The sequence below is a fragment of the Haliotis rufescens genome, unplaced genomic scaffold (assembly GCF_023055435.1).
Source record: "Haliotis rufescens isolate VD_foot unplaced genomic scaffold, xgHalRufe1.0.p SCAF_97, whole genome shotgun sequence".
In the NCBI taxonomy this organism is placed as follows: Eukaryota; Metazoa; Mollusca; class Gastropoda; order Lepetellida; family Haliotidae; genus Haliotis; species Haliotis rufescens.
This window is the reverse complement of record NW_025964391.1, coordinates 333025-346053: the sequence shown is the minus strand read 5'-3', so window position 1 is coordinate 346053 and position 13029 is coordinate 333025. Positions and strand designations below refer to the sequence as shown.

The window sequence follows — 13029 nt, the reverse complement described above, 5'->3', positions numbered from 1 at the left end:
ACTTCGTGCAAGAAGACCTTATCTTGGACCTGTGCTGCAACGTCACCACCACCTGTCACGTGTTCGTTGGTGCAGAAACGTCCAAAGATGGAATTGGAGAAACTGGCAAAGAATTTGGTTCAGCGATGAATCACGTTTCCTGTTGAAACGTCGTGACGGTAGAATCCGAATCTGCAGACGTTGAAATTAGCGCTATGCCCGTTACTGTGTTGTTGAGGTGGACAGATTTTGAGGGGGAAGTGTGATGATGTGGGAGGCCATTTCCTACAACCGCAGAAATGACCTGGTGCACGCACAATCTTACCGCCGTTCGTAACAGAGATGAAATCCTACAACGTCACCTTTTTCCAGTTATCTATGGACAGTTTTTTAACAGAACAACGCCAGGCCCCACACAGCACGCATCACCATGAACTTCCTCACCAATCAGAACACCACAGTGCTTCCGTGGCCGTCTAAATCCCCGGATTTAAACCAAATTAAGCACTTATGGGACGATCTCGATTGACTTCTGCGAGCATTGCAATTGTGGTGACATTGAGTTATGTCATTTGGTGCAGTTGACCATTGACTTAAATCATGTGATATTTGAAATCTGTGAATCTCGCTTGTGAGCCCTGCAGATTTGGACAGACCCTACAGCTGAGGCAATCTAGACTTGCCAAATCATTCTGGACTTGCGTTGGACTCCTTTTTATTTTTTCTCAAGGGTCTGGGAGACAGACTACATATACACATGCTCATAATATCGTCGGAATCTCACAAATCTGCTCTAAGTATTTATTTCTTATTATTATGGAAATGTTTTTTGCCGCTTTTATTGCAAAATGTATGTTGCACATGTTTTATTTATCAGCAATCTGATCTTATATTGTTATTAAAAGTAACTAAATTAACATGAATATAATACATTTCAAAGTGATTATACATGTAAATTTATATCTTTTGCCCATCATTATTCTTTGAATGAAGTCGCGTGATATATATCATGCTACTTTGGTCGCGACACTGCTTAATGTCCTTTATATCCCTCAATCATTTTACAATTACCTTAAAATTGTGATTATAGAACGTATATTGATTTTCGTGGCGTACATGCCTGTGTTAGATATTGAAATATTAAAACAACAACCTGGGACTTATGGGACGATTATGTACTTTATTGCGTATTTATTGATTTCATGTACGTGTTTTTATATTCAAAGAAACGACGGTATCCACGGTTGGTGCATAACACGCACTGAAACTTGTTTCTGCTCACTGATTGGTTGGTGAGATCAGAGAAACGGTGTGCTGTGATTGACAGCTGGTCGATGTGTGTAATACATTTACCACGTGACTTGTGCTACTTACCGACGTGATATGAACCACGGTACTTGTTTCACAGTAGTGGATGCTAGCAGTGGATGTTAATCCTGTTTTTGTAAGTAGCTATCTTGTATAGTGAATATGTCATTTTGAAACTCCAACATATGTGTTCTGTCATCATTAGATATCTTGTAAAGTGAATATTTTATTTTGAAACTCCGACATATGTGTTCTATCATCATTAGATATCTTGTATAGCGAATATTTCATTTTGAAACTCCAACATAAGTGTTCTATCATCATTAGATATCTTGTATAGCGAATATTTCATTTTGAAACTCCAACATAAGTGTTCTATCATCATTCGATATCTTGTATAGTGAATATTTCATTTTGAAACTCCGACATATGTGTTCTATCATCATTCGATATCTTGTACAGTGAATATGTCATGTCGAAACTCCAACATATGTGTTTTATCATCGAGTAGATATCTTCTGTAGAGAATATGTCATTTTGAAACTCCAAATATGAGTTCCATCATAGCGTAAATATCTTGTAGAGGAAATATGCCATTCTAAAACTCTAACATCTGTGATCTATCACAGAGAATGTATCTTGTATAGTTAATATGTCATGTTGAAACTCCAACATATGTGTTCCATCATTAAATAGAAATCGTGTATGGGGAAAATGGCATTTTGAAGCTGTATTCTAAACACTGCCTTATATCTGTTTATATGCTTGTCAACAACACTCTGTACATCACTGGGTTGATGACGGTGTTAGAACCTACAACGAAACGCCGTCTCTAATTGTCATACAGAGGTTGTTCTTCCATTTATATTATTCTTGCTCAAAATGTCCACTACCTGAGCAATTGCTTCTATTTCAAATTACCAAACTCCTCTAACATGGATATACACTCTTCAAAAAAAGAAACGCACAGGTAGATGTTTAGTAAATTTATTGTACCTAATGAAGTCGATATGTTTAATTTAATATCATTGATACAGATAGGAAATTTTGGAGCTCTATAGTCACATGTTGTCGTTGTACAAAGGCATTGAAAAATGTTCATTGTCATGTCACATGAGGCAACACGGTTGCGCTGAACTCAGTATCTCGTGTGACCGCCCCGGTCAGCAATCACGGCTCTGCGTCTCCTCGACACTGACTGGATAAGTGTACGAATTCTGTCCTGCGGAATTCTGCGCCATTCTGCTTGTAACGCTTTGGCAAGTTGTGGGAATGTCTGCGGCGTGTTCTGACGTTGACGTACACGTCGATCGAGTTCATCCCAGAGGTGTTCGATTGGGTTGAGATTTGGATATCTCGACGGCCGGGGCAAGGCGTTGATGTTTGCATTATGCAGGTAGTCTACCGTGACACGAGCTGTGTGCGGTGGAGCGTTGTCCTGTTGAAACAGCTCCCTCTGACGGTCAATGATTGGAAGAAGGTGAGGTTGAATTTTTTTATTCATGTAGCGATTTGCTGTCAAATTTCCTTGAACCACAACCAAGTCAGATCTCGTGGTGTAGGATATGGCCCCCCGCACCATGACCCTACCGCCACCGAAATTGTCGAATTCACGTACCCAATGTGGGGCAAAACGCTCATTTCGACGAAGATTAACACGTTGTCTTCCATCTCACCGGTGAAGAAGAAATCGTGATTCATCGCTAAACCACACTAGTCTCCAGTTTCTCAAATTCTAAGGCTGTAAGGTATGGCACCAAGGCAAGCGTCGCTTTCGATGGATCTGTTGCAAAACAGCGACGATAACTGGTCTTCTGGGTCGGATTCCAGCCTCGCGAAGATGGTTCCTGACAGTCTGGTCCGATATTATCCTCAAACCAGGGATGCGTCCTGCAGTCTCCGTAGCTATGTCATTGCGATGACGTAGGTGGAACAGTCGAATGTAGCGATCCTGTGCAGGGGTGGTTACTCTTGACCGGCCGGTCCACGGGCGGTCTGCAGTGGAATTGAACTGTGTGTATCGGTCCCAAAGGCGGCAAATGGTGCTGTGGCGGACGTTGAAGTGGCGTGCAACAGAAGACTGTGATTCCCCTCTTTGGATACGTCCTATGGCGATGTTCCGATCGGCAGCGCTGTGTCTCGGCATTTTCGAACTTGAAAAATGTTGACAATTGAATGACAAATTATTAGCTTATGCTTGCCTTTTTATAGCCACTACCACGAGTTACAAATGCCATAACTTGCACTTGCATTTTGCTTTACTGTTTTCCTCCATGACATTTTTGAACAAGTGTACAATGCCGTTTAAGACATTGCAAAATCGACAATGGCTCCGTTTGTCGAATATCAGCCCACCAACATTTTCCAATAATATATATCAAATTTATACACCGTTTTTTAGTGTAGTCAGGTTCAGTGAACTACATACTAACCGTGCGTTCTTTTTTGGAAGAGTGTACTTTACGATCCGTTCTGTGGCCATGCTTACCTATGTATAATTATGGCTGTACACAACACGTCTCCAAACACAACACTGTGCACAATTGTGCCCTTTAGTCGTGCCAGGATCCCATGGTGGATTCAAATCCCAGATTCAACCTGAATAAGATACTAGCTTGTCAGCTCTGTACGCGTGGGGATCAGGATTACAGTATTCAAGGCCCCAAAAGTAAAGCTTTCAAAATATATTTTCATATTTGACGCATCAGTGGTCAACACGATATCCGATACAATTCCCTCTGTTGACTGACTTGCCTTTTGCACGTGTTTGTGGCGGATGTCATCGGTAGGGCAGGATACGGTCACCTTTTCATCTAAACATGCTTATGATATAGTCGACGTCGTGCAAGGACACTGTGTTAGGCAGATATTTATCATGATTATGAAGGTGTTTGTCGTTTTTATGTAGATTATGACAGATATTTTGAGGATATTTTCATATTTGACGCATCAGTAACCAACACGATATCCGATACAATTCCCTCCGTTGACTGACTTGCCTTTTGCACGTGTTTGTGGCGGATGTCATCGGTAGGGCAGGATACGGTCACCTTTTCATCTAAACATGCTTATGATATAGTCGGAGTCGTGCATGGACACTCTGTTAGGCAGATATTTATCATGATTATGAAGGTGTTTGTCGTTTTTATGTAGATTATGACAGATATTTTGAGGATATTTTCATATTTGACGCATCAGTAACCAACACGATAACCGATACAATTCCCTCCGTTGACTGACTTGCCTTTTGCACGTGTTTGTGGCGGATGTCATCGGTAGGGCAGGATACGGTCACCTTTTCATCTAAACATGCTTATGATAATTATAGTCGGAGTCGTGCATGGACACTCTGTTAGGCAGATATTTATTCTGATTATGAAGGGTTTTGTCGTTTTTATGTTGATTATTACATATATTTTTTGAGGATATTTTCATATTTGACGCATCAGTGAACAACACGATATCCGATACAATTCCCTCCGTTGACTGACTTGCCTTTTGCACGTGTTTGTGGCGGATGCCATCGGTAGGGCAGGATACGGTCACCTTTTCATCTAAACATGCTTATGATATAGTCGGAGTCGTGCATGGACACTCTGGAAGGCAGATATTTATCATGATTATGAGGGTTTTTGTCGTTTTTATGTAGATTTTGACAGATATTTTGAGGATATGTTCATATTTGACGCATCAGTAACCAACACGATAACCGATACAATTCCCTTTGTTGACTGACTTGCCTTTTGCACGTGTTTATGGCGGATGTCATCGGTAGGGCAGGATACGGTCACCTTTTCATCTAAACATGCTTATGATAATTATAGTCGGAGTCGTGCATGGACACTCTGTTAGGCAGATATTTATTACGATTATGAAGGGTTTTGTTGTTTTTATGTTGATTATACATATATTTTGAGGATATTTTCATATTTGACGCATCAGTGACCAACACGATATCCGATACAATTCCCTCCGTTGACTGACTTGCCTTTTGCACGTGTTTGTGGCGGATGCCATCGGTAGGGCAGGATATGGTCACCTTTTCATCTCAACATGCTTATGATATAGTCGGAGTCGTGCATGGACACTCTGTTAGGCAGATATTTATTCTGATTATGAAGGGTTTTGTCGTTTTTATGTTGATTATGACAGATATTTTTTGAGGATATTTTCATATTTGACGCATCAGTGACCAACACAATAACCGATACAATTCCCCCTGTTGATTGACTTGCCTTTTGCACGTGTTTGTGGCGGATATTTTCACATTTGACGCATCAGTGAGTGAGTGAGTGAGTGAGTGATTGAGTAGGGTTTAACGCCGCTTTTAACAGTATTCCAGTTATATCGCGGCGTGTCAGCTTAATGTGGGAGGAAAGCCCGAAGTGATGCGGGTCTCAGACGTTTACCACTTCGGTGAAACCCATGAGCACGGGTATGGTGCTGACAAACCTAGAAACATAATCGGGGCGAACCGGGATTCGAACCCACAATCATAGGTTTCTGGCGTGCCCAAGGGACGCAACTCTGCACAGCAAATCGCGGCGCCTTAGACGACTGGGCCGTCCGTGCCCCCTCACGCATCAGTGACCAACACGATATCCGATACAATTCCCTCTGTTGACTGACTTGCCTTTTGCACGTGTTTGTGGCGGATGCCATCGGTAGGGCAGGATACGGTCACCTTTTCATCTAAACATGCTTATGATATAGTCGACGTCGTGCAAGGACACTGTGTTAGGCAGATTTTTATCCTGATTATGAAGGGTTTTGTCGTTTTTATGTTGATTATTACATATATTTTGAGGATATTTTCATATTTGACGCATCAGTGACCAACACGATATCCGATACAATTCCCTCCGTTGACTGACTTGCCTTTTGCACGTGTTTGTGGCGGATGCCATCGGTAGGGCAGGATACGGTCACCTTTTCATCTAAACATGCTGATGATATAGTCGGAGTCGTGCAAGGACACTGTGTTAGGCAGATATTTATTCTGATTATAGGGGTTTTGTCGTTTTTATGTTGATTATTACATATATTTTTTGAGGATATTTTCATATTTGACGCATCAGTGACCAACACGATATCCGATACAATTCCCTCTGTTGACTGACTTGCCTTTTGCACGTGTTTGTGGCGGATGCCATCGGTAGGGCAGGATACGGTCACCTTTTCATCTAAACATGCTTATGATATAGTCGGAGTCGTGCATGGACACTCTGTTAGGCAGATATTTATCATGATTATGAAGGGTTTTGTCGTTTTTATGTTGATTATGACAGATATTTTGAGGATATTTTCATATTTGACGCATCAGTGACCAACACGATATCCGATACAATTCCCTCTGTTGACTGACTTGCCTTTTGCACGTGTTTGTGGCGGATGCCATCGGTAGGGCAGGATACGGTCACCTTTTCATCTCAACATGCTTATGATATAGTCGGAGTCGTGCATGGACACTGTGTTAGGCAGATATTTATTCTGATTATGATGGTGTTTGTCGTTTTTATGTAGATTATGACAGATATTTTTTGAGGATATTTTCATATTTGACGCATCAGTAACCAACACGATATCCGATACAATTCCCTCTGTTGACTGACTTGCCTTTTGCACGTGTTTGTGGCGGATGCCATCGGTAGGGCAGGATACGGTCACCTTTTCATCTAAACATGCTTATGATATAGTCGGAGTCGTGCATGGACACTCTGGAAGGCAGATATTTATCATGATTATGAGGGTTTTTGTCGTTTTTATGTAGATTATGACAGATATTTTGAGGATATGTTCATATTTGACGCATCAGTAACCAACACGATAACCGATACAATTCCCTTTGTTGACTGACTTGCCTTTTGCACGTGTTTATGGCGGATGTCATCGGTAGGGCAGGATACGGTCACCTTTTCATCTAAACATGCTTATGATAATTATAGTCGGAGTCGTGCATGGACACTCTGTTTGGCAGATATTTATTACGATTATGAAGGGTTTTGTTGTTTTTATGTTAATTATACATATATTTTGAGGATATTTTCATATTTGACGCATCAGTGACCAACACGATATCCGATACAATTCCCTCCGTTGACTGACTTGCCTTTTGCACGTGTTTGTGGCGGATGTCATCGGTAGGGCAGGATACGGTCACCTTTTCATCTAAACATGCTTATGATAATTATAGTCGGAGTCGTGCATGGACACTCTGTTAGGCAGATATTTATTCTGATTATGAAGGGTTTTGTCGTTTTTATGTTGATTATTACATATATTTTTTGAGGATATTTTCATATTTGACGCATCAGTGAACAACACGATATCCGATACAATTCCCTCCGTTGACTGACTTGCCTTTTGCACGTGTTTGTGGCGGATGCCATCGGTAGGGCAGGATACGGTCACCTTTTCATCTAAACATGCTTATGATATAGTCGGAGTCGTGCATGGACACTCTGGAAGGCAGATATTTATCATGATTATGAGGGTTTTTGTCGTTTTTATGTAGATTTTGACAGATATTTTGAGGATATGTTCATATTTGACGCATCAGTAACCAACACGATAACTGATACAATTCCCTTTGTTGACTGACTTGCCTTTTGCACGTGTTTATGGCGGATGTCATCGGTAGGGCAGGATACGGTCACCTTTTCATCTAAACATGCTTATGATAATTATAGTCGGAGTCGTGCATGGACACTCTGTTAGGCAGATATTTATTACGATTATGAAGGGTTTTGTTGTTTTTATGTTGATTATACATATATTTTGAGGATATTTTCATATTTGACGCATCAGTGACCAACACGATATCCGATACAATTCCCTCCGTTGACTGACTTGCCTTTTGCACGTGTTTGTGGCGGATGCCATCGGTAGGGCAGGATATGGTCACCTTTTCATCTCAACATGCTTATGATATAGTCGGAGTCGTGCATGGACACTCTGTTAGGCAGATATTTATTCTGATTATGAAGGGTTTTGTCGTTTTTATGTTGATTATGACAGATATTTTTTGAGGATATTTTCATATTTGACGCATCAGTGACCAACACAATAACCGATACAATTCCCCCTGTTGATTGACTTGCCTTTTGCACGTGTTTGTGGCGGATATTTTCACATTTGACGCATCAGTGAGTGAGTGAGTGAGTGAGTGATTGAGTAGGGTTTAACGCCGCTTTTAACAGTATTCCAGTTATATCGCGGCGTGTCAGCTTAATGTGGGAGGAAAGCCCGAAGTGATGCGGGTCTCAGACGTTTACCACTTCGGTGAAACCCATGAGCACGGGTATGGTGCTGACAAACCTAGAAACATAATCGGGGCGAACCGGGATTCGAACCCACAATCATAGGTTTCTGGCGTGCCCAAGGGACGCAACTCTGCACAGCAAATCGCGGCGCCTTAGACGACTGGGCCGTCCGTGCCCCCTCACGCATCAGTGACCAACACGATATCCGATACAATTCCCTCTGTTGACTGACTTGCCTTTTGCACGTGTTTGTGGCGGATGCCATCGGTAGGGCAGGATACGGTCACCTTTTCATCTAAACATGCTTATGATATAGTCGACGTCGTGCAAGGACACTGTGTTAGGCAGATTTTTATCCTGATTATGAAGGGTTTTGTCGTTTTTATGTTGATTATTACATATATTTTGAGGATATTTTCATATTTGACGCATCAGTGACCAACACGATATCCGATACAATTCCCTCCGTTGACTGACTTGCCTTTTGCACGTGTTTGTGGCGGATGCCATCGGTAGGGCAGGATACGGTCACCTTTTCATCTAAACATGCTGATGATATAGTCGGAGTCGTGCAAGGACACTGTGTTAGGCAGATATTTATTCTGATTATAGGGGTTTTGTCGTTTTTATGTTGATTATTACATATATTTTTTGAGGATATTTTCATATTTGACGCATCAGTGACCAACACGATATCCGATACAATTCCCTCTGTTGACTGACTTGCCTTTTGCACGTGTTTGTGGCGGATGCCATCGGTAGGGCAGGATACGGTCACCTTTTCATCTAAACATGCTTATGATATAGTCGGAGTCGTGCAAGGACACTGTGTTAGGCAGATATTTATTCTGATTATAGGGGTTTTGTCGTTTTTATGTTGATTATTACATATATTTTTTGAGGATATTTTCATATTTGACGCATCAGTGACCAACACGATATCCGATACAATTCCCTCTGTTGACTGACTTGCCTTTTGCACGTGTTTGTGGCGGATGCCATCGGTAGGGCAGGATACGGTCACCTTTTCATCTAAACATGCTTATGATATAGTCGGAGTCGTGCATGGACACTCTGTTAGGCAGATATTTATCATGATTATGAAGGGTTTTGTCGTTTTTATGTTGATTATGACAGATATTTTGAGGATATTTTCATATTTGACGCATCAGTGACCAACACGATATCCGATACAATTCCCTCTGTTGACTGACTTGCCTTTTGCACGTGTTTGTGGCGGATGCCATCGGTAGGGCAGGATACGGTCACCTTTTCATCTCAACATGCTTATGATATAGTCGGAGTCGTGCATGGACACTGTGTTAGGCAGATATTTATTCTGATTATGATGGTGTTTGTCGTTTTTATGTAGATTATGACAGATATTTTTTGAGGATATTTTCATATTTGACGCATCAGTAACCAACACGATATCCGATACAATTCCCTCTGTTGACTGACTTGCCTTTTGCACGTGTTTGTGGCGGATGCCATCGGTAGGGCAGGATACGGTCACCTTTTCATCTAAACATGCTTATGATATAGTCGGAGTCGTGCATGGACACTCTGGAAGGCAGATATTTATCATGATTATGAGGGTTTTTGTCGTTTTTATGTAGATTATGACAGATATTTTGAGGATATGTTCATATTTGACGCATCAGTAACCAACACGATAACCGATACAATTCCCTTTGTTGACTGACTTGCCTTTTGCACGTGTTTATGGCGGATGTCATCGGTAGGGCAGGATACGGTCACCTTTTCATCTAAACATGCTTATGATAATTATAGTCGGAGTCGTGCATGGACACTCTGTTTGGCAGATATTTATTACGATTATGAAGGGTTTTGTTGTTTTTATGTTAATTATACATATATTTTGAGGATATTTTCATATTTGACGCATCAGTGACCAACACGATATCCGATACAATTCCCTCCGTTGACTGACTTGCCTTTTGCACGTGTTTGTGGCGGATGCCATCGGTAGGGCAGGATACGGTCACCTTTTCATCTAAACATGCTTATGATATAGTCGGAGTCGTGCATGGACACTCTGTTAGGCAGATATTTATTCTGATTATGAAGGGTTTTGTCGTTTTTATGTTGATTATGACAGATATTTTTTGAGGATATTTTCATATTTGACGCATCAGTGACCAACACAATAACCGATACAATTCCCCCTGTTGATTGACTTGCCTTTTGCACGTGTTTGTGGCGGTTATTTTCACATTTGACGCATCAGTGAGTGAGTGATTGAGTAGGGTTTAACGCCGCTTTTAACAGTATTCCAGTTATATCGCGGCGTGTCAGCTTAATGTGGGAGGAAAGCCCGAAGTGATGCGGGTCTCAGACGTTTACCACTTCGGTGAAACCCATGAGCACGGGTATGGTGCTGACAAACCTAGAAACATAATCGGGGCGAACCGGGATTCGAACCCACAATCATAGGTTTCTGGCGTGCCCAAGGGACGCAACTCTGCACAGCAAATCGCGGCGCCTTAGACGACTGGGCCGTCCGTGCCCCCTGACGCATCAGTGACCAACACGATATCCGATACAATTCCCTCTGTTGACTGACTTGCCTTTTACACGTGTTTGTCGCGGATGCCATCGGTAGGGCAGGATACGGTCACCTTTTCATCTAAACATGCTTATGATATAGTCGACGTCGTGCAAGGACACTGTGTTAGGCAGATATTTATCCTGATTATGAAGGGTTTTGTCGTTTTTATGTTGATTATTACATATATTTTGAGGATATTTTCATATTTGACGCATCAGTGACCAACACGATATCCGATACAATTCCCTCTGTTGACTGACTTGCCTTTTGCACGTGTTTGTGGCGGATGCCATCGGTAGGGCAGGATACGGTCACCTTTTCATCTAAACATGCTTATGATATAGTCGGAGTCGTGCATGGACACTCTGTAAGGCAGATATTTATCATGATTATGAAGGTGTTTGTCGTTTTTATGTAGATTATGACAGATATTTTGAGGATATTTTCATATTTGACGCATCAGTAACCAACACGATAACCGATACAATTTCCTCTGTTGACTGACTTGCCTTTTGCACGTGTTTGTCGCGGATGCCATCGGTAGGGCAGGATACGGTCACCTTTTCATCTAAACATGCTTATGATAAAGTCGGAGTCGTGCAAGGACACTGTGTTAGGCAGATATTTATTCTGATTATGAGGGGTTTTGTCGTTTTAATGTTGATTATGACAGATATTTTTTGAGGATATTTTCATATTTGACGCATCAGTGACCAACACGATATCCGATACAATTCCCTCTGTTGACTGACTTGCCTTTTGCACGTGTTTGTGGCGGATGCCATCGGTAGGGCAGGATACGGTCACCTTTTCATCTAAACATGCTTATGATATAGTCGACGTCGTGCAAGGACACTGTGTTAGGCAGATATTTATCCTGATTATGAAGGGTTTTGTCGTTTTTATGTTGATTATTACATATATTTTGAGGATATTTTCATATTTGACGCATCAGTGACCAACACGATATCCGATACAATTCCCTCCGTTGACTGACTTGCCTTTTGCACGTGTTTGTGGCGGATGCCATCGGTAGGGCAGGATACGGTCACCTTTTCATCTAAACATGCTTATGATATAGTCGGAGTCGTGCATGGACACTGTGTTAGGCAGATATTTATTCTGATTATGAAGGGTTTTGTCGTTTTTATGTTGATTATTACATATATTTTTTGAGGATATTTTCATATTTGACGCATCAGTGACCAACACGATATCCGATACAATTCCCTCCGTTGACTGACTTGCCTTTTGCACGTGTTTGTGGCGGATGCCATCGGTAGGGCAGGATACGGTCACCTTTTCATCTAAACATGCTTATGATATAGTCGGAGTCGTGCAAGGACACTGTGTTAGGCAGATATTTATTCTGATTATAGGGGTTTTGTCGTTTTTATGTTGATTATTACATATATTTTTTGAGGATATTTTCATATTTGACGCATCAGTGACCAACACGATATCCGATACAATTCCCTCTGTTGACTGACTTGCCTTTTGCACGTGTTTGTGGCGGATGCCATCGGTAGGGCAGGATACGGTCACCTTTTCATCTAAACATGCTTATGATATAGTCGGAGTCGTGCATGGACACTCTGTTAGGCAGATATTTATCATGATTATGAAGGGTTTTGTCGTTTTTATGTTGATTATGACAGATATTTTTTGAGGATATTTTCATATTTGACGCATCAGTGACCAACACGATATCCGATACAATTCCCTCTGTTGACTGACTTGCCTTTTGCACGTGTTTGTGGCGGATGCCATCGGTAGGGCAGGATACGGTCACCTTTTCATCTCAACATGCTTATGATATAGTCGGAGTCGTGCATGGACACTCTGTTAGGCAGATATTTATCATGATTATGAAGGTGTTTGTCGTTTTTATGTAGATTATAACAGATA

At 41.5% G+C, this 13029-nt stretch overlaps 1 protein-coding gene across 1 annotated transcript in view; it reads left to right on the top strand.

Annotated features, from left to right (window-relative positions):
* The first annotated feature begins 1337 nt into the window (after positions 1-1337).
* Positions 1338-13029, top strand: part of LOC124138521 — a 42671-nt gene continuing 30979 nt past the window's right edge. The window contains exon 1 of the mRNA XM_046505227.2: positions 1338-1423. Coding sequence (XP_046361183.2) covers positions 1394-1423 — 30 coding nt within the window. The 5' untranslated portion in view covers positions 1338-1393. The remainder of the gene's footprint in view (positions 1424-13029) is intronic.